Genomic DNA, 20,914 nt, shown 5'->3' on the forward strand with positions numbered 1-20,914 from the left:
TGGTTAAAGCACAATCATAAAGATGGGAAATGGTTTCAGTATTCAATTTCAGTCTGGCACAAAGTACAAAGAAGGTAATCCAGAACATTTTTTATATGTGAAGGGACAATAACAAAGTTCCTCTCTTATCCAAAAAAATAAAAATAAATAACAAAGTTCCTCTTGTTCAATATGGAATTTCAATTGTGCACAACTGTAACATGTTACTCCACTACCTTGTGTTTAATGAGAAAGAAATTAAGTGTGGTCAAATAATCTTTAGATTGCGCCATGTGTTCAGTGGTGCGAAGTTCTATCGATGCAGCAATTGTTAGTAGCACAACTCTGCTGGAAAATATTTTTATATCAAAGAGAACTCAAACATGTATGTTTTCACTTTTTAATATTTTTATATCTAAAAAATAATTTTTTTATTTTAACATTCAAATAACTTTTTTTACTTGAAAACATTTCTCAAATATCACGTCTAAAATGCAAAATGACTTTCCCTTTCGAAAAAAGTCCTCATAGAAAGAATAATACATAATACGTTTTCCCCCAGAAGTCCATCTAAACAGGGCCTAAAAATGACTGGGCTAAACTGTGCCTAGAAAAAGCAGCTCGAAATGTGATACTACTAAACTGATCGCTTCTATGTTCGTTAAGAGTGATTTAGAAAGAGAATAATGGAAATGATCAATGAACTTAGACTAGCATGTTATCTAAATATATTGGTCTCTTCCATTCCTTTCTCTCCAACTCCCCACACACCAAACAAGAGAGGATCAATACTATAAATTATCTTTAAAAAATTAAATGTAAAGATCCGACAACCTTACCCTGAATGTAGGAAGGCAAAAAAAAAAACACCACATCAAAGTCAAAGATATCTAGTAGGCTCACCTAAACAGTAAACAATAAGATAATTCTCTAGGCCCACTAACAATCTCCAATCCATTGTTGAATCTCACAAAAAAAATTAGGAAATGCAAAGAGCTCAAGAATTTAAATGATTTGGATGTTTGCTTTAATCCATGAGTGGTTAAAGTACTTGAAAATTTGAGTAGATACTATTAACTTAAATTGTATAATAAATAATTTGGGCGTTTTTATGATTCGACGAATTAAAATAAAGTTATTATAATTGTTCACTTATCCCTGTTAACTTGCCAGAATCAGTGGAATAAATATGGAACGTTCCTTCTCATATGTCAAGGGAATGAATAATGATTGAAGAAAGGTACCTACCACCTTGACTTTACATTCTCAAGGCATTGAATTTGGAATTTGAATTAGGTTAAAAAAAAGTTTGAATTTATTGCAGTATGTCTTTGTTCTTTCGATTGAGTTGCACTTTCCAGTGTGCCTTCTAAGCAAACAGATGCTAAGATCGAGAGACTTTCATTAAATATCAACTTTGACATATTGCGTGGTGGGTTCCATATCTGATTGTCAAGGTTAACTAATCACAACGCTAGGTATCAGTAAAACTTACTGCATTCAAAGAGAGTTATAATCTAGTGAATTTTTTAATATATTTTCAATGTTTTTATTTAATTATTTTGTTATAAAAATATGATTATTTAGTAATGAAAAAATGTAATTTTTTGAATGTTATTACCATGCAAATGCTAGGGAGAGCGCGAGGAGGAAGGTGCGTCCCCCAAGTGTGTAAGCGATGCAACATGGGGAAAATTTAATATACTACTTAGTGTGATGGTACTACCAGAAATAATGGTTGTTTGTGGTTTAGATTGGATCAGTTTGGAAGCAAAAATATCTAATTCAATCTCTTCGGTTTGATCATGTAATCATTCATTTAGTTTGGAGTTTTTTTCAAATCTAATCGATTTTTTTTTTTTTCTGTTTGGATTGAATCATTTTTCGATTTTTTGAAAAGCCTAAATTTTGTTTAATAATTATTGTGCAAATAACATATCTATCATTTTAAATGATATAAACTTATATCATTTTAGATCCTAACCGTTGATTTCCGTCCATCAACGGTTATAATTTATTAGGTCAAACTTAATGAGCCAAATTTATTATTAATTAATTAATAATTTTGATCCAATAAATTATAACCGTTGATGGACGAAAATCAACGGTTAGGATCTAAAATGATATAAGCTTATATCCTTTAAAATGACAGATGTTATTCCCATCTTTTATATGTATTGTCTTTACAAAGTTTTTTTTTTTTGAAATACAGAAATATCAGTAAATTATAATCTAATTTTTTTTTTTGGCAATGAAATATGAAGCTCTACATTAACGAAATTTTGTTAATGGAGTGTGGCTACGTTTTTTCTTGGGTTTAGCTGATAGGTTAATGAGTCTTGGATTTAGAATTTTTTGGATTATATTGGGGAAAAGCCAAGTAGGTGGAGGGAAATTAATATATTGGATCGGTTTGAATTGGTTGGTTTTCACCAATCAAACCAGAAATCGATCCAATCCAATTAGAATTTACGGATTTTTTTATATTTTTGATTAATTCAATTATCGATTTTTCGAGTTGATCACTGCGATTTGAATAAGTTTTGATCGGTTCATGAACACCCTAAAAAAAATCTCTCCAAGAGATGAGTGGAATATTCTGCCAAAAATTATTATTATTTGGCATACTTGTGTCTTATTGATAATAATGATATTTGTCTTGTAGTAGAGAGTTAGTACCGGTCTTGAATGGAGCCCAATAATTCAATCCAAAACAAATATTTATAGAACATTGCATTGAAAAAACATTGGTGGAATAGAACTAAGCGTGAATCACACTCACAAAAGAATGTGTAGCTCATCTATCTTTAAAAAAAGAAAGAAAAAGGAAGGAAACAGATATGGAGCTAAATTGTTTCCTTATAGTGTGAATGCATATATCAGAATGGCAGGTTACTTTGCATGCAATAATTATAAACAACCAGTCAAAAGTATTAGCAATAGCATATGGTGTTTATGACCAATATAATCCATTTTGTTAATAAGATATTGAGACACAAGGAAGTCAATCAAAACCTCTTTATTGGGAGAAAATCTTCTATAATCCACGTTGTATTAAAAAAAATTCCCTTATTGGATAAAGTAAACTATTGTCTATCTTTGGGAATATGTATGGCCAATGGAGATAGGCACCATTTTCACTGTCTCCATTCTCTTCGTTTCGTTTTATCTAATCTTTCAAGATGGGGAATTAGGTGGATTGAACTTTGTGTGGGAAAGGTTTCATTTTGTTTTGATCTGGGTTCGTCTTCGGCCATCTTATGCACGTAACTGACACCGTAGAAGGTTCGAATATATAATTCATGATCACCTAATGATAAGGCCCTCGCGATATAGATTTCATTTGCAAAGTATTAATATCTGTTTATTCAATTAATTTTCTTGTTAAACAAATAGTAATATGTTAATCAGTTTGGTTTATATTCACCAACAATGGGTTATAATAATTCCGGAAGGTATCTAAAATGTCAAAAAAAATAAAAATTCTTGTTCAAAAATAAAAATAAAAATTAATGACATTGTTTATATATTTACTATTTTATGGAGGAAAACATTGAATATTTATTTCTTCAAATTTTCAAAATATTAATAAAGTTTTTTTTTGTTTCGAAATTAATAAAGTTTTTCAAACTCATACTTCCATGCTGAGTTTTCTAGAGGAAAAATAAAAGTTAATTACTTTTTCTCCTTGGATCCTCATTAGTCATTAGGTATTGTGATTTGATTTCGTGTCCCTTTCAATTTTTCCTTTATCCTATTTTAATATTCCTTTTTTTTTTTCTCTCGTGTTTTGTGGGGCCTTCCATCATGCAAGTTTTTAACTACACGATAATAAGAAACCAATAACAACAAATGATTTTACAATATAATGGCAGTCATATTTAATATTTGAGGATATGTTCAGTTTAGTTTTCAAACAATTTTAATATTCATACATGATGAATTCTTTTAAAAATAAAATCCGTTAACAAATTTTCTAACCAATCTTAGAACAAATAAAACGAAATGTAAAACATTCGGGAAAAAAAAAATCTTATTATTATTCAGTAACTAAAGTGATGGGAATTAAAAAGGTTATATAGTTAGTAGTATTGAAAAAATATTAGTCAATATAAGAACGTATGATGAATAAATTGAAATTCAATAATTAAAAGACTTTTCTTATGATAATATTTTGACTTCACCTAAGTACTTCATGAATAAGATAATTGTACTAACTTGAATTAAGATTAAAGATTAATATCACTTCCAGTAGAGTGAGAGAATTTTATAAAATAATAACAATTATAATAATAGTATTAATAACAAGCATTGTTAGTCAACTAATGCTATATGGAATATGTAGATTTGATATGATCTTGATATATTGTGATCTTATAATGAACCAAATATTATTATGTGTAATTGATAGATCACAGTGCTTCACATTCTTCGAGAATGAACATTTATTAGTGAAAAAAATGAACTCGACAAATTTGTTGATTTATATGTAATTTCACATTATAATCTTAAGATATTCCTTCATTGTTATGCGATCTGTTTCCACATCCTCGATATTTGATAATATTTGAAAAAATATACCTGACAATTAAGGTCAAATGTTCAAAGAATATAGTTTATATAAAAAAATGCTTCGAACTGAAATGATTTCCTTTAACAATATTTGACGGATTATAGAAGAAAGATGGACAGTAAAAGGTGTATTTGAAAGATGAAATTACATCCAAGACTGTGTTAATATGCGATTTTAATTACCTCAACTTAAAACATGATTTATATATAAGATATATCGAACAGTATGTAATAATATTTTAAAATATATTTTATGATAAATTCATTTTCCTAAGAGCAAAATATATATATATATATATATATATATACACAGAGAGGGAGAGAGTCTGGTTAGCCAGACAAACGTCTTTTTTACTCTTCAATAATGCACTTCAAAATTAAAGTCCTTTGTCTCTTGTAATTGTGTCTAATGGTGCCTTTATCTTTATCTCGCACTTTGTCAAAATAAGTGGGCAAAGTATGAGGTCAATTTTGATTTTATTTTTGTCTTTTCCCTAATTCTTTAACCAAACAGCCTAGATGCATCCTTTGATTGATTAGCCACAATTTAATTATTAATTAATGCTTTTGAAGCCATGGATTTGGGATTGGAAAGGTGGATGATTCATATCATGCCTTGATTTAAGAGCTGCTTTCAGGGATTTTGTGATGGAAATTGAATGTTTTGTTAGGTCATAGGTGTCCTTGAATCAAGGAAAATGTGTGTAGAAAGAATGTGAAAGAACGTGGGGTTTGTTTTGTTTATATGGATTCACCATCGTTATTGGACAAAATCGTGGCTATGGCAGAGAATGTCAAACCTCATTTTGGGCGTAGCAGGTTATGCATTATATGCAATCAGTGGTAAGGATAACACGTGCGTGGCTCATTATTTTGGGTCTTAAAAATAATTGACTTGTAGCATTGCTCAAAGTCTGCCTCAGACGTGAGGGTAGATGAGTGGGTCGAAAGAAGGTAATTAGGTAGAAAGAATTGAGAGACGAAACATAAGTCTAGGGCAGGGTTTGAAAAATTGGACAACGAATTCAAGAACATAAAGTGCTAATTAGCAATGTTTACTTTTGGTAATTAAGAATTAATAGCTACAATATTTCTCTCACTTAATGACCACAAATTAAATTTCACGAACTTTATAATTTTCACGAGTATTTGTTTTTTTTTAATATTTTAATCAGTTCAACGCTTCGCGATTAGTTCGATTCAGGGTGGGTTCCGGAATTAAGATTTTAAATTCCTTCCAAATATAGTACTGGGGAGGATCAACCATAATTTCCATGAGAATTCGTTCATAGTACAACAACTAACTTTTCTTATGAAAAAATGTCGGAGTTTTATTTTTTAGAGAAAGATTATACTTTCAAGTTCCAACCTATTTTCATTTACAACCTCTTACAATCTTATCTTATCTAGGGGTGCTCGCGGTCTAGATTAGATCGGTTTTGGAAACAAAAATTATCCGATTCAATTCCTTCGGTTTGATCATGTAATCATCCATTCGGTTTGGATTTTTTTTCAAATCCAATCCAATCCAATTCAATTTTTTTCGTTTTGAATTGGATCGATTTTTGGTTTTTTGAAAATCCTAAAAATTGTTTCATGATTATTGTGCAAATAACATCTTTTGTATATATTGGCTTTGTAATTTTATTTTTTTTAAATACAAAAGCATTAGTAAACGATGATATAATTTTATTTTTTTTGGAAAATGAGATATGAACCTCTACATAGATGAAATTTTGTTGATAAGATGTGACTAGATTTTTTCTTGGGTTTAGTTGATGGGTTAATGGGTCTTGGGTTTAGAAATTTTTGGGTTATGATTGGGGAAAGACCCAAGTAGGTAGAGGGAAATTAATATATTGGATCGGTTTTCATCTACCAATCCGAAAACCGATCCAATCCAATTAAAATTTACGGGTTTTTTCGGTTTTCGGTTTTTCGGTTTTTGATTTATTCGGTTATCGATTTTTTGGTTCGGTCATCGCGGTTTGAATCGGTTTGGATCGGTTGATGAACACCCATAATCTTACCCGTTGATTTTCGTCAATCAACGATTATTATTTTCGCAAATTAAACTCATTAATTAATTATTAATTTACAATAAATAAAAACTATTGATTAGCGAAAATTAACGGTTAAGATATGATTGTAAAAGATTGTAAACGAAAATAGGTTATAAATATAATCTTCCTCTATTTTTTAAATAACAATGACAATTATACAATAAATTACTGGTCTATCATTCAAAATTAATGGTAGAGAAATGCTGTGTATGCACAACAATTGTCAATTGATGACTTGTAGTTTTATATATTAATAGTGTAGTACAATAATTTACTTCTCTATCATTCAAAATTAATAGTATAGTAATTTTCTTTTGACTGAATGGTAGAGAAATGCTGTGTATGCACAATTGTCAATTGATGGCATGTAGTTTTATATATCAATATTAACTATAAGGGGAAGGATATTGTGACAATCAAGTTGTGTTACTGTCAAGTGATTACCAATTAATCTCACCGTTAGATCGATTATGTTGATTCAATAGTTATATTTATTTTCATCTTTGTATGGTTATGATTTTCCATATTTAAAGTGAAAACATTAAATATGAGAAATCATAACCATACAAAGATGGAAATAAATATAAAGTATTAAATTTGGAAAACCATGATCATACAAAGATGGAAATAAATATAACCGTTGGATCGACATAGTCGATCTAACGGTGAGATTAATTGGTAGTCACTTGGTAGTAATACAACTTGGTTGTCACAATATCCTTCTCCTAGTTACATGAATATTTCAAAGTGTAAATAGAAAGAAAAAATATTTACAATAAAGATATTTTAAATTATAAGAAATGTATATAAATAATTAATTCAGATAAAATTTAAAATATAAGTTAAAAGAAAGAAATAAAATTATAAAAGGACTTATACATAACTAAATTTAAAAATGTTTCTTTCTTTAAGGGATGTTAAATTAAACTGATAAATTTTTTACCAAAAATAAAATTTAAATTGATAAATAACTCTAAAAATGTTATCTAATTATTATAAAAAATGTAGGACAATTGATATTTATACATAAAAAATCATCTCGAAAAATTCAAAAGAAATCAATTTGAGGTCAAATGCTGCTAATAATTTTGGGAAAATTTTCCGTCTAAAAAAATTAAAATTAATTATTTTAAAAGTTAAAGTAATTGAAATTTAATAAAAAAAATAGTCAGTAAAGTGAGAATGTTTAGAAATAGTGATAAACAACGAACAAGTAACATGTTTAAAACACAAAACGTAATATGAGATTATTTCAGCATCGAAAAAAATCCAATTTTTTTATCTAAAACTATATTATTTTTAAAATTTAATATCAACTATTAATTAAATAAGTTAATATTTTAAATTGATGAAGCTTGGTAGATATTAAGAGAAATAGAGTAACATATAAGGTACAATACAATTTGAACCTATTTTTTGAATCAATCATTTACAACAAAATTAAATCAATTACTCTCAGTTAATATTATTTTATTACTGTTAATTTAATTTTAATCTAATAATAACAAAAATATTTATAAGAGGTTGTAATAAAAAAATTTGCAAAAATAACTTTCCACTATTGAAAATACAAATCTTCTGTAAAATATAACCTGGTTTTTTTAATAAATGTTGAAGATAACAATCGTTATTATTACCAATATATTTAAGTTACTATAATAACAGAACATATTTATAAGAATACAGGTATTTTTACATGCATCTATATCCTTACTTTTTTTAATAATTTTAAAATTTAAATTAGAAAATTTAAATTCAAACATTTACATATTTAGTTTATATGTTGAGAAATTAATTTTATTTTCTAATATCTCAAAATAAAATATATAATTTTTTTTTTTGCATTACATAAGAACTGAACACACACTCTTACACTACATACACCTAACTCACCCCACCACTAGGCTAATCCTAGTAGATTATAAAATATGTAATTTTGAAATAATGTAAACAAAAATATTGTAAATTTTTTTTATGATATACCTAACTGACAACCCCCCCCCCCCCATTACATGATCTCATTTATGATAAAATATTGTAAAAAAAAAATTTACTTTAAAATGGGGATAATCAAGTGTTAAGCTACTGTAGATGAAAATTTTGTGGAGCTGTTATAAAAAAAAAAAAAAAAAAAAAATTTTGTGGAGCTGACCTTTTGAAAATTTAGCTGCTAATTTTATTTTATTTTATTTTGGTAAAATTATTTCTGCAGCCGCTTTACGTACAGTAATGATAGGTATATGATTATGATTCACCATATTTAATGTCTTCATCTTTTGTATGGTTATAATTCTCCGCATTTAATGCTTTTAAGTATTTATATGACAAATATCTGATTACTGTACATATAACAGCTAAAAATGCAAACCCATTTTTTTTTTTTTTATGGTCGGCTCCACTTTCCTTGACTCTGTATTATAAGAAGTGTCATTAATAGTAACATGAGAGGTGCTCCACTTTCCTTGGTCTGTATTATAAAAAGGGAAAAGTATTTATTTAGTTATTTTATTTTTAGTGAGCTCAAAATAATATCATTTTAAAATTATAAGATTAAAAAAGTATAATAACAAAGATTAATATAATTTTGTAATAAATTATAATTATAAAAATATATTAATCTTTACCTCAAAATAATATCATTTTGAACTCACCAAAAATAAATTATCGCCATTGATTAAAGAAATACTTTACCCATTACAAAAAAAATGTCATTAATAATAATATGAGAGGTGATAAAGCCCATTTAAAATTTTATCAGAAACAAATTTTATGAATTAGTATCTTAAACATATTGATTAAATAATATTTAATATTTTAGAGAAAATACTTTTAATATCTCAAATAAATAATTTTTTCACTTGAGTCCACACCGTCATAATTAAAAAACAAAAAAAACAAAAAACAAACCACTGCTGAGGACATAGTATGTCAGATAGTTTGCCCAGCCCCTCTATATCTAGCTCGGCGTCACGATTGACATGACTCAACTCTCAACATAACCACAACATATAAATTAAAAAAATTAATGTTTCTCGTTTTATAAAAAATAAATTTAATTTTATACTCAATATAAATATATATAAGAATATGTGAAAAGAAGAAAAAAAATGATATGAATATAGGAGATAAAATTTATCTTAAAATTTATCTCCAATAACATTAAAAATATTATTCCCAAATTAAAAACCCAAAATACGATGCATTTTTTTCGTATTAATTTTTTTCACTCTCCCTAATTATTTTCTCTACCAAAACCATAAGAGTTAAAAACTAAAAAATTCCTTTTACAAAGCTAATCTTTTTTTTTTTTTTTGGTAAAAGAAAGTTAACCTTACCATAACGTATGAATGTTTTTACCTCGAACAAAATTAACTCCCATAAAAAATATATATGATTTATAAAAAAAATAGAAAAACTTAAAACCAGCTTGCCTAACTCATTCAAATTACATTGTCAATCAATGTTGAAAAAGTCGAATTGGCCTAGTCGGATTGACCTGAAAATCGGTAAACATATCATATTACTGATTTAGTTTTTATGTTGGATCAACAAAGTAATATAATCGATGCGACCCGTCCAAATTTTAAGAAAATCAGTGATCATATCAATTCAACAAGTGACTCGATCCAATTCATAAAAAAAATGTTTTTTAAAAAAAAGTTGATAAAGAATATCATTTTTTTTTAATTTTCAAATAACTTGTTTTCTTTTTAAATATTTAAGTGATTTTTGCTTAGTGACTTACATATATTATGTACTACAACACTAATATTATTTTAGTCATGTACTATGCAAGAAATTTTGATTAATTTATAGCTAGAGATATTGTCTACGGAGCGTGAAGCACCGGTATCACAAACATTATATGTTTGTTTAATCCTTTGTTGGATAATGATGTGTGATCTATTATTTTTCATATTAAAATATTTGAATTTTTTATTTTTTTTACAGGTATTTGAGTATGTTTATAGTATTTTTAATGGAAAAAATGAATATCATTTTAAATGATCTAAAGTTATGTCATTTTAAATGAGAGAAAAAGATAGATCATGAGAGAGAGATAATGAATTAAAAAAAATAAAAGTGTGAGTCTCATCTCTTTGTAAAAGTGAAATGACACAAGTTGTGTCCTTTAAAAGGACAAATATTTTTTTATTTTTAATATAAATTATAGATTTGTACATATTTATTATTATTAGGTCATGCGGTTGAACCAATGACTCAGTAACTTGATCGAGTAAATGACCGGGCCAAATTTACTAATATAAAGAACCAATCCAATCCAAAAACTTAATTGTTAAGTGAAGGTTCATTTATGGTTTATATACTTTTCTGTCACGTCCCTTACAAGAGAGCTTATTGGGCTTGAAAAGTAGATGATGTATCATGTCCGTCTATTTGTGTTAAGAAATTCCAAAAAAAAAATGGCAGCAGTGAGGATCGAACCCGAGATACAGAGGCTCTGATACAATATAAAAAATCAATTCAACCCAAAAATTTAAGCTATTAAATAAAGGTCAATCGATAATTTATATATTTCTCTATCAAATAACATTGTTATCAATATTTTTTTTTTTGGGAAACACAAGGGCCAGAGCCCAATCAACTTTCGTTTTTTACTTCTTCTTGATATTTCTCTCTTTTTATCTTAATCCAATTCTTATATGAGAGCATACACATAAAATTTACGTGTCAGATTTTTTCTGAATCGAATTAATTATTGCTTTTCAGATAAAAAGAATAAAAAAGTTATTGCCATTGCAATCTACCCGTTCCATTGAAAATATTGTTGCACAATCGTATCAACAATGACATAAAAATTGAGTTTTTTAAGAAGATTTTCAGCAAAACTAATTTACTATTAAAAAAAAGAAATATATAATTATTTTTTGGTAGAGAAATATACAAAATTTTGTTTATGCAAGTAAAATTACTTTCAAGAAATTGTTTGCAATTCTAAATAATTTCACTAGAGAAAATTATAATGAATTTTTTAAAAGATGACAAATTTATATAGTTTATTCACTTTAATATATAAAGTTAGGGCAAATGATTTCTGCAGCTAAGTCAAAAATCATACAAAGTATTTAAGTGAAAAAAATCATAAAAAAAGAAAGAAAAAAATAAAATAGAGCCCCCTCTTATTTTATATTTGTGATCACAAAAATAATTTTTGATTCCGCTGTAAAAACTATTTGCCCATAAAGTTATATTAGATTCTCTTTTATTTTTTTTAGTAAATACTTTTTTGGTTTCCTAACAAAAAAATACAATTTTTATTTTAGTCTCTTACAAAAAAAAAATTAATAGTCTGCTCTTTATGAATTTCAAAGTAGATCCAGTTTAGTCTTTTTAAGGAACTAATGTAGATTTTTTTTTAAATTTATAAGAAATCACAATTTTAATTAAATATGTCCATTTTAAATTTCTTAAATATCTCAAGAGTAATTTTTTTATAAAAAATTAAAATGAAAATCGTATTTTTTGTTATGGAATAAAATGTTTATTCTATTTTTTCCTTGTTTGAATTAATTTCATTCTCTTAACACAGAGAAAGAAAAAGGGAGGACGAAAGGAGCACATATTCCAAGGCACATTACCGTTTGCCTGCTCACGCCAAAGGTACCGGCGGCCTCGAAGCCACCCCACTCTCCGCTCTGTTGTTTTCCACAGTGCACAGTTTTTACCTAAGTGTTGAAAAGATTAAAAAAAAAAAAAAAAACAAATAATGTTGGCTACTGTAGGCACTGCAAATTACAAAGTTGCAATTCATGCACCGTATCAGATGAGAACAGTGGTAATAGTTGTATTAAATTTAATGTTTTTGGACTGTTTCGTAACCCATCATTCCATTTGTGCAGGAATTTTCAGCATTCCCTTCCTTTACCTTCTGCCATTTCCATCATTATCATGCTGACACATTCAGATGGGAGAGAGAGAGAGAGATAGGGAAAGGAGAAAGAGATAGAAGCTGAGGCTTCTTCTCTCTATTCCTTTTGCCTTTGCCTTATAACACCATACCATGCCCTCCACCTCCACCCACAAGTCTGCAGTTTCTGGCATCTTTTAGAACAATTCCTTCTGATTAGCTGAGATTACCATTTTGTTTCTTTCCTCTGTTATAAATGGTCAGCTAGCTGAGTACCCAAAATAAATATCCCATTTATGAGGCAAAAATGCCGTACCACTATTCCTCATTCTTTTTCCACAGTGTTTTTTGTACATCTAATATACTTAGGGATACGTGTCAAATTAAGTGGTCAAGTTAATTATAAAAATAACATTTTTTATAAAAATGAAAACTTTTTTTATTATTTATTTTTTTATGAATAGAATTTAAAACTTTTCTAAATATCATATTTTTAAAAAATTCATATTATAAAAGAGAATCGAAAATTTTAAAATATTTTGTATTTTTTTGTCAAATATTAAAATAATATTATTTTAAGTTACCAGATATAATTTTATTTGTTACGATAGAAAAGTATTTTTTCATATATTTGTTAGGATTAACATCTCTCTTATAACAAGAAATAAAATTATTTACTACAACTTAAAATGAAGTATTTTGGGATTTGAAAAAAAAAATACAAGATATTTTAATAAAATTAATTATATAAAAGGAGAGTAAATTTTTTAAAATACCTGCACTTTTTTCTAAATGCCGAAATAATATCATTTTAAAATTGTAGGAAATTGTTTTATTTTATCTTCTCTGACACAATTTTTTTTTCCATATTTATTATATGATAACTTTTTACATAATAAACCAAAACAACACTACAAAAATATCTCCACGAAACAAACAACCAACAACAACTAGCATATTACTAGGGTAACCTAACATATTAATTCATATCAAAAGCGATTTAATAGAGTATACTACTAAGGTTGTTTGACTTATTTCCCCTATCGCGGTACTTCATACCAATAAGGATATACTCCTATGTCCATATATGTCACATATTGGTCCCATTGGCTATCCATAAATCTTAAGCTTTATTCATCCACTATGCCCCGCTTTTAACACATCACATCCTGTGAATATATAAAATTAATATTATTGTAGAGGTGGCACCACAAGTGTGGGCGATGCGACACGCCTAACACACATATTAGAGGATAATTGATGTGAGATAATTCAATTAAAGCCTCAGGTGTTTGTGCATCAAATAATTTGATGGTTCCTTGAAGTAAAGGACCAACTCCAAGACCTAGTCACTCAACAAGCTTAAGATGCACTTTTTAAATAACCAGGAGATGAGACGTTATTATCTGAACTTGGAGAGGATAAAAGTCATTAAAAGAGGAGATTTTCTGCATGTTGTCACGAACAGAGTTATCGTTTCGGTTATAACTTGAGTAATAGGCATCGTAATATACTTTTTTTTTTTTTTTAATATTCCATCGGTTCATCGCTTCGCGATTAGTCCGATTCAGGACGGGTCCAGGATTAAGGCTTTAAACTCTTCCCAAAGGTGGTACTGGAAAAATTCGAACACATACCCTCACCTCCACCTGCTCAGCTCCCATGCGCTAACTGAACTATCACTATTTGGCAAGCATCGTAATATACTTAGTTGCAAATGGGTTGAAATTATTTAAATAAAGACGTGTGCATTATTTTGTAACACAACTGAAATATCATTAAAATGATGGCAACTCTCTTTCGTGGCGTAAAAGAATAATCGGCGTTTTGGTTTCGGAGCTTCTCGTGAGTTAGGACAAAACTTTAATGTAAAAAATATCTTATTTATTCAAATTTGTAAGTTTTATAATTGATTATTAAATAGCTTTATAGTTATTATTATGATATTATTATGAATGATAGTATATAAAAAATATATAGAAAATAATAAATAAACTTGATTGATTGATTTTGATGGCACACCCCAGCTGTTGAAAGATGGTAGATTGACAATAGTTCAGAGTTGAAATTCCACATACGGAATTCATCAGGTTGACGTAGAGATCCTTCCAACGATCCCAGCCGTTGATTTCTCATGGGGTAATTTCTAGGTGCCAGGGATTTGATATATTGGTGTCGACTTGGGATGGGAAATTTGATACCCCATTTTCACCTTACTAATTTTGCTGGTTTGGCATTTGTTCTAATTATTTTTTTTCTCTTTTTTCTTGATTGACTCGTGTTAATCGCTTGCTAAATGAGAATAATGATTAAAGTGTCATTGTTTAATAAATTTTTTATTCAAATATCATGTAAATAGTATTTTTAATTATATTGTCACTCGACATAATTTGCTATGATTGATAGCGAATTATGTTCATCAATAATTTTACGACACGTGGTCACATTGCATACCAAATTTGCTATTACTAATAACAAATTTTGTCCGGTCAGTTTTTTTTTTTTGAGAAAATATGTTACATATGCCACAAAATTATTGACAAACATAATTCACTACTAATCGTAACGAATTATGTCACATGGCCCCCGGATTGATAAAAAATACTATTTACCTCACATTTGAATAAAAAAATTGATAAAATGAGACTTTGGTTGATATTCCTCCTCCTCATACTTCTGCTTTTGCATGTGTGTTTGACTTGGCGTTTTTCCTTTTCCTTTTCCTTTTTTTTTTCCAATTGACAAGAAAGGTATTCTCTAGGACTTTAACTGAAATGTCTAGTCAGGAACTCGTAATGCATTTTTAGTTTTTCGCCTCTTTTAGTACAAACAGATGTGATGCAATATTCCTCCTTAGAATCTATATGTTTAAAAATGCTTTATCTTTTCTTTTGAACAAATGGCGCCTTTTCCCTATAATCTTTAATCTTGACCGATTTAATTACTCATCAATTATATGTATATATATTTTTTTTTACAATTATCGCTTATCAGTTGACACACAGTAGATAATAAGTTTAAAGTATAATTTTTGTTAATAATTTAACAGAAAATAATTATGTAAATTTTCATTGAGATGTAACGTGTTATGATTAAAAAAACGACATTCTCTCTCTTGTAAAAAAACATATTTGGGTCCCAAAAATATTAAAATAAAATATTAATTATAGAATTTATTTATCTCATGTTATATGAGATAATTATTTTTTATTAATTATTTTGCAAAGGCAAAATGATGTTGAGACTCTTGTGTGTCCAAACACACTCTGAAAATTTATCTTTAACTCTCGGCTAATAAGAACATGAAATAACAAGTAGTTAAAATGAGATTTTATGTAAAAATGAAAAGAAATAAAAAATTATAAAATCATAAAAATGTAAAAATATTTTGATAATTTTTTTTATAAAAACATAATAATAAATAAAAATTTTAACTACTAGCCGAATAAAAGCTCTTCGCGGTGAATAATTTAAAGTAAGATTGATAAATGTAAAGTTAACTATTTTACGACAAAAAAGAATAACAAAATTTTGAGGGTCGAAAATATAAACAATGTAAGAAAAGTAATAATATTCTTTGTACAACTTCCCATGCACGTCCAAATGGAACCACAAAGAGGATATAGCTTGACGCACAGGTAACCTAAGTTTGATTAGAGCGGGAAACAATGTGTAACTTACGGAAAGGGTAGCAACGTCTTTCAACATTATATTAAGGGTAAATCAGTCATCGAAAAAGAACGACCTTTTGCAAGAATGATATCATATTCACACATTATTCACATTATTAATAATATATTATATTAAAAGAAAATCAGAAAAGTAATTTCATGGGGTCATACATAGTGATCATGACGACGTTGGCGTATGTAGCAGTAGTCATACCCTAATGAATAAGTCTTTGTAGAGAGAGAGAGAAAAAGAGAGTGAGAGAGAGAGAGAGAAACAAAGGTCAAACCGAGGCAGTTGAGTAATTGTAACACCGTGACAGTACGCATTATATTGGCATAGGTGTAATCATTTCGTGGAAGGTCAGTGCAAACAAGATCAGAAGCCTCCTCGTGATTTTTATCTGAGAAAAAGTGTTTTTGTTTTCTGCTTTTTGTGATTTCAATTTAATTTTTGTGTTACTTCCTCCTCCTTCTTTAATTTTGTTTATTCCATTCTTCATATATTGGCAACTCTTATAAGGTACAGCAACCACCATCAGGTATTATCAGTGATTCCAAAGTCCTAAGGAATTTGCAGAGCCTCCCTACCCTACCCAGTACCCAACCCAACCCAACCCATATCTTCTTCGTCTTTTCATTTTCTCTCGTGATAATATTCCTTCCCTCTCTCACTCTCTCTTTTGCTCCCACCTGCTGCTTTCTGTTTGCGTAGCTAGGGAGCATAAAGGTTTCTGCTTTTCTCTACTGCATATATAAGAGAGAAGAGGTTGGAAAGAAACTATAGTTTTTAAGGGGATTAATTTTGGGAGGACGAAGAGGTTGGAAAGTGAAGATCTTTTTGACTCTAGACAGTGTTTGGGTATTTGTTAAAGAGAGAAAATGAATAGCTGTGGAAGAGAAGGAGCGGTGAGGCAATATATAAGATCGAAGGTTCCTCGTTTAAGATGGACCCCTGACCTGCACCGTTGCTTTGTTCATGCCATTGAGAATCTTGGAGGTCATCACAGTAAGTCCACCCAGCTGGCTCATTTTCTTACAATATTTTTCTTACTTTTTGGTTTCTTACTGGTGTTGATTTCTGGATCATGAACTTCTCATACAGATTTTCCTGTTTTCATTTGCAGAGGCTACCCCTAAGCTTGTTCTTCAGTTGATGGATGTCAAAGGGCTCACAATTTCACACGTCAAGAGCCATCTTCAGGTTGCTATTATATTCCTTTTCTCTCTTCCTCTGTATATAATGTGTTTTGCTAGCTAGGCTTAAAATTCATGATGCTCAAGTTTCTTATTCTATGTTGTTTATTGGGTTTCTCTCTTTATTCAAACCAGATGTACAGAAGCATGAGAGGTGACTTGGGAAGACAAGGTACTGAGCCTTCTCTTATGACCTTCTTTTTTGCAAAGCACGTAAATAAGGAGTTCTTTTTGTCCTTGATGATGATCATGGCTATTCAATGCTCGCTCGCTCGCTCCTTCCTTCTCATTTCTCTTTGTGGAGAAGTCATATTTATCTGTCATCCATGTCGTACGTGGAAATTTTAGATGCTTTGTGCATTGAAGACTGACTCAGTCTATCTTTGTTTCTTCTCTTGGTATTTATTTGACGTTTGAAAACAAAGTCTATGAGCTCGCATTTATGCATAAATTTGGAAAATCTGAGACAGCATTGTTCATTTATTAGTCTTTTCTGCTTTTAGTTGATGCCATAATAGTGCAGGAAGAATAAGAAGCTAATGTCCTTTTGAATCTTCTTCTATTAGTATTTTTTATGAAATTCACAACTTTTATGTTTTCTAAATCTACAACGAAGTTCGTCATTGAGTTGTGTTCAAATCAAAACGCTGTTAATGCGTTGTACCTATCTAATAATTTTAATTGCTCTCACCAAGTAATTTTTTTTCCTCATTGTGTTGGTAAATGTTTTTTCAGGAAGGACATCCTCCCAACATAGAAACCAATCTTTTGAGGAACACGATGATGGGTGTGTTGATGAAGTGAATGATGTTGGTGTTCAATACTCTTGTTCAAAACTCACTCGAAGAGAATCTGATTCCTTATTGGGCTACAGTGATTTCTCCCCTAAAAGGTTAGATAAGCTTTATTTTTTCCCTTGAAATAATTTCAGACTTTTCAAACGTTGAAAACAGTGATGTATAACAAAAAAAGGGTTGTTAATTGCTTGATCTTTTACTTTTCTGAACCAACTTTAACTTTTTTGCTTCTTTTGAAATTCCTTTTCGTATGGATTCTCCTCAGAGCAAGAATCGAGAGGACGAGTGAGAGCCTGCAATGCAGCCAAAGAGTTCCAAATCCGTACTGCTTTTATGATTATATGGCTGAAGAGGAGCAGAAGGGAATAAAGGAGGTTTGTGGTGGTTCAAGACGGCAGACACAACCCCATTCCACACCATTCCATCTGCTACCTGATTTTTGCAACCTTAGTTCATTCAAATGTCAAAAGCAAGAATCTGATTTCCTCCAGGTGCCCCATACGATGCTAAAACAATCTTTCTTCTCTCTCTCTTCTGGTACTTTATCCTATTAGCTTTTTTTTGTGCTGGGGTGGAGTGTAAGGTTGGATATGAGTTTTATTTCACTGCCATGCGAGATACACAATCTATAAGTTCTAAACACTCCACTTTTGTTCAGTAAGATCTTAAGTTTTTCCTGTCAAATATCTACGGCTTTTGGGATCAGGTCCCGTGTGTTAAATGGGAAACCGTTGGTTTCTCACCTACCTGTTCTTTCTTTCTTTCTTTTAAATAAAAATCCTTACACTGCTAACTTATTGACAGGTTCAGACTAGAAACCCTTTTGGTAGTACTTGTTATGCCTTGAAATTATTTCTTTCTCTCTTTTTCTGGAATGTAATGGCTGTGGGACTCCTTGGTTCTACAGTTGTTAAAATATTATTCCGAGTATTTTTTCCATTTTATTCTCTCAAAAGTTGGGTTTTTTGAAAACGATTCTTGTATTCAAAATGGACTTCGCTAAATTGAGAAAATGTGAAGTTGTGAACTTGAATATACTATTTTTTGTAACATTTAATCGCCTTGTGAAGTGGTTAGATTGTTTTGGTCCCCGTGTACGACTTAAGTATTATAGTGGGAACTTGTGATTGTCCAAAATTTATCATGCGCTGCATTGTGGTCGAAATGGTCATCATGGTTTCTATTTTGTACCCTTTTATTTCTCAGTTTTTAACATTCAGTGGTCCTGCCAAATTTATTGAAATTTTGACTTCTAAAATGGAAATTTATATCCTTTATTGCATTTATACGGTCAATACATCTTTTGTAGTTACAGGGCCTTTTAGTAATGGATTTACCTCTAGTCCTTCCCGCACCACAAAACCAAAATGAAAAAGTACACCCTCTATTAAATTGTGAGGTTTCGGTTTCGGTTTGTTTGTTTGTTTTTTTTTTTTTTTTTTTGAGTAATCTCAAAGGTATCCTTCTCCGTTAACTCGAAAATAAATCTTCCATCAAGCATTGTTGGATCCTTCAAAGAGTGGCTCTCTCAAATTTTTTTTTTTTTCATTTTCAAAGATCGGATGAAGGGGTCAGGCTCTTTACCACATGTGCCAAATGAGTTTGGTAAATTCCTTTGTTATTGAAAAAATGTTGATTTAATTTTGTTACATCCTCTCATGTTTGTCTATCTGTCTATCTGGTAGAAATCAGCGTGTGTTAAAAAAGCCAATTAGGCTTACTTGCTTTTCATTATTTTTGCCATCGAGTATATTTATTAGGAATAGTCACCATATGTTGGATCACTCTAGTTCTAAATGATTCTTTCTTGAATGATAATTTTTTGCGGATACATACACGTTACCATTTCTTATGGGTGTTTCCACCCCTTGACAGGTTACTAAATTAAATGGTAGAACCACTTCGCAGATAATTAATGTGGTTGGGAACGCTGAGTCGGCACGTGCAGAAGTTGAACATGTAGGAGGGTGTGAGTTGTCATTGTCACTCACATTGCCGAATCCTTCCCCTCAGAGAAGTAATGCTTCTTCGGCCAGTGAGATCAGTGAGGCAATCTCATCTTGCCTTGGGTTTAACAATTACAAAGACTGCTTTAGTTCTTCCGCTGTCAAAGATAGAATTAATTTAGACCTATCTTTAGCCTTATGTGGCAATTGATTTGATGCTCATTGTAAAATCATCTACTTTAGGCATAATCTAGTTTACAATTTTGGTGATGTTACTTGTTTCTATTGGGTACCTTTTCAATCAGCATTTTAATTAATTTATAATCCAGTTTCAGTGTTATCTAGATCTTTTAAGAGATGATTAGTATGCGGAAGGCACTATCTATTGGATCAGTAACAAAATTGTTATAATTTGCTTATCGAAGTATATGTTTGGATTATAATTTTAAGTACGGCATTGTTCCGTATTTTAACACGTTGGTTTAAATATGAATTTTTTTATGTAATTTCTAAATTGGGGTATGGGTTGGGTAATATGCTTGATGAAGTTGCGTTAGTGTTGGGATTTTCACTAATATATTTTCATAATAATAAAGTAATTTTTTAGAAAAAAAAATTAGTAAATACTTCTTTAAAAATTTAAGAAATCTAAATTATGAGTAAAATGAATATGTAAATTTTAAAGAGGTTTGATTATAAATTAAATTAATGACTTATTTATGTTGCAAAACAAGAAGAAAATTAAAAGATGAAGGATTTTGGGTATTTTACTCTAAATATTGTTGGATTAATTAATTAATTAATTTATTTTTTGGATAATGCT

At 29.4% G+C, this 20,914-nt stretch overlaps 1 protein-coding gene across 1 annotated transcript; it reads left to right on the forward strand.

Annotated features, from left to right (window-relative positions):
- The first annotated feature begins 16,492 nt into the window (after positions 1–16,492).
- Positions 16,493–20,424, forward strand: LOC133308161 (putative Myb family transcription factor At1g14600). Its single transcript, XM_061508765.1, has 6 exons — positions 16,493–17,160; positions 17,279–17,355; positions 17,484–17,520; positions 18,084–18,240; positions 18,411–18,636; positions 20,021–20,424. The coding sequence occupies exons 1-6, from the start codon at positions 17,034–17,036 to the stop codon at positions 20,300–20,302; spliced, it is 906 nt and encodes a 301-aa protein (XP_061364749.1). The 5' UTR covers positions 16,493–17,033; the 3' UTR covers positions 20,303–20,424.
- Positions 20,425–20,914: the final 490 nt, after the last annotated feature.

This window comes from Gastrolobium bilobum, unplaced genomic scaffold, assembly GCF_033153095.1.
Source record: "Gastrolobium bilobum isolate Gb01-03AN ecotype WA unplaced genomic scaffold, APGP_CSIRO_Gbil_v1 utg7653, whole genome shotgun sequence".
In the NCBI taxonomy this organism is placed as follows: Eukaryota; Viridiplantae; Streptophyta; class Magnoliopsida; order Fabales; family Fabaceae; genus Gastrolobium; species Gastrolobium bilobum.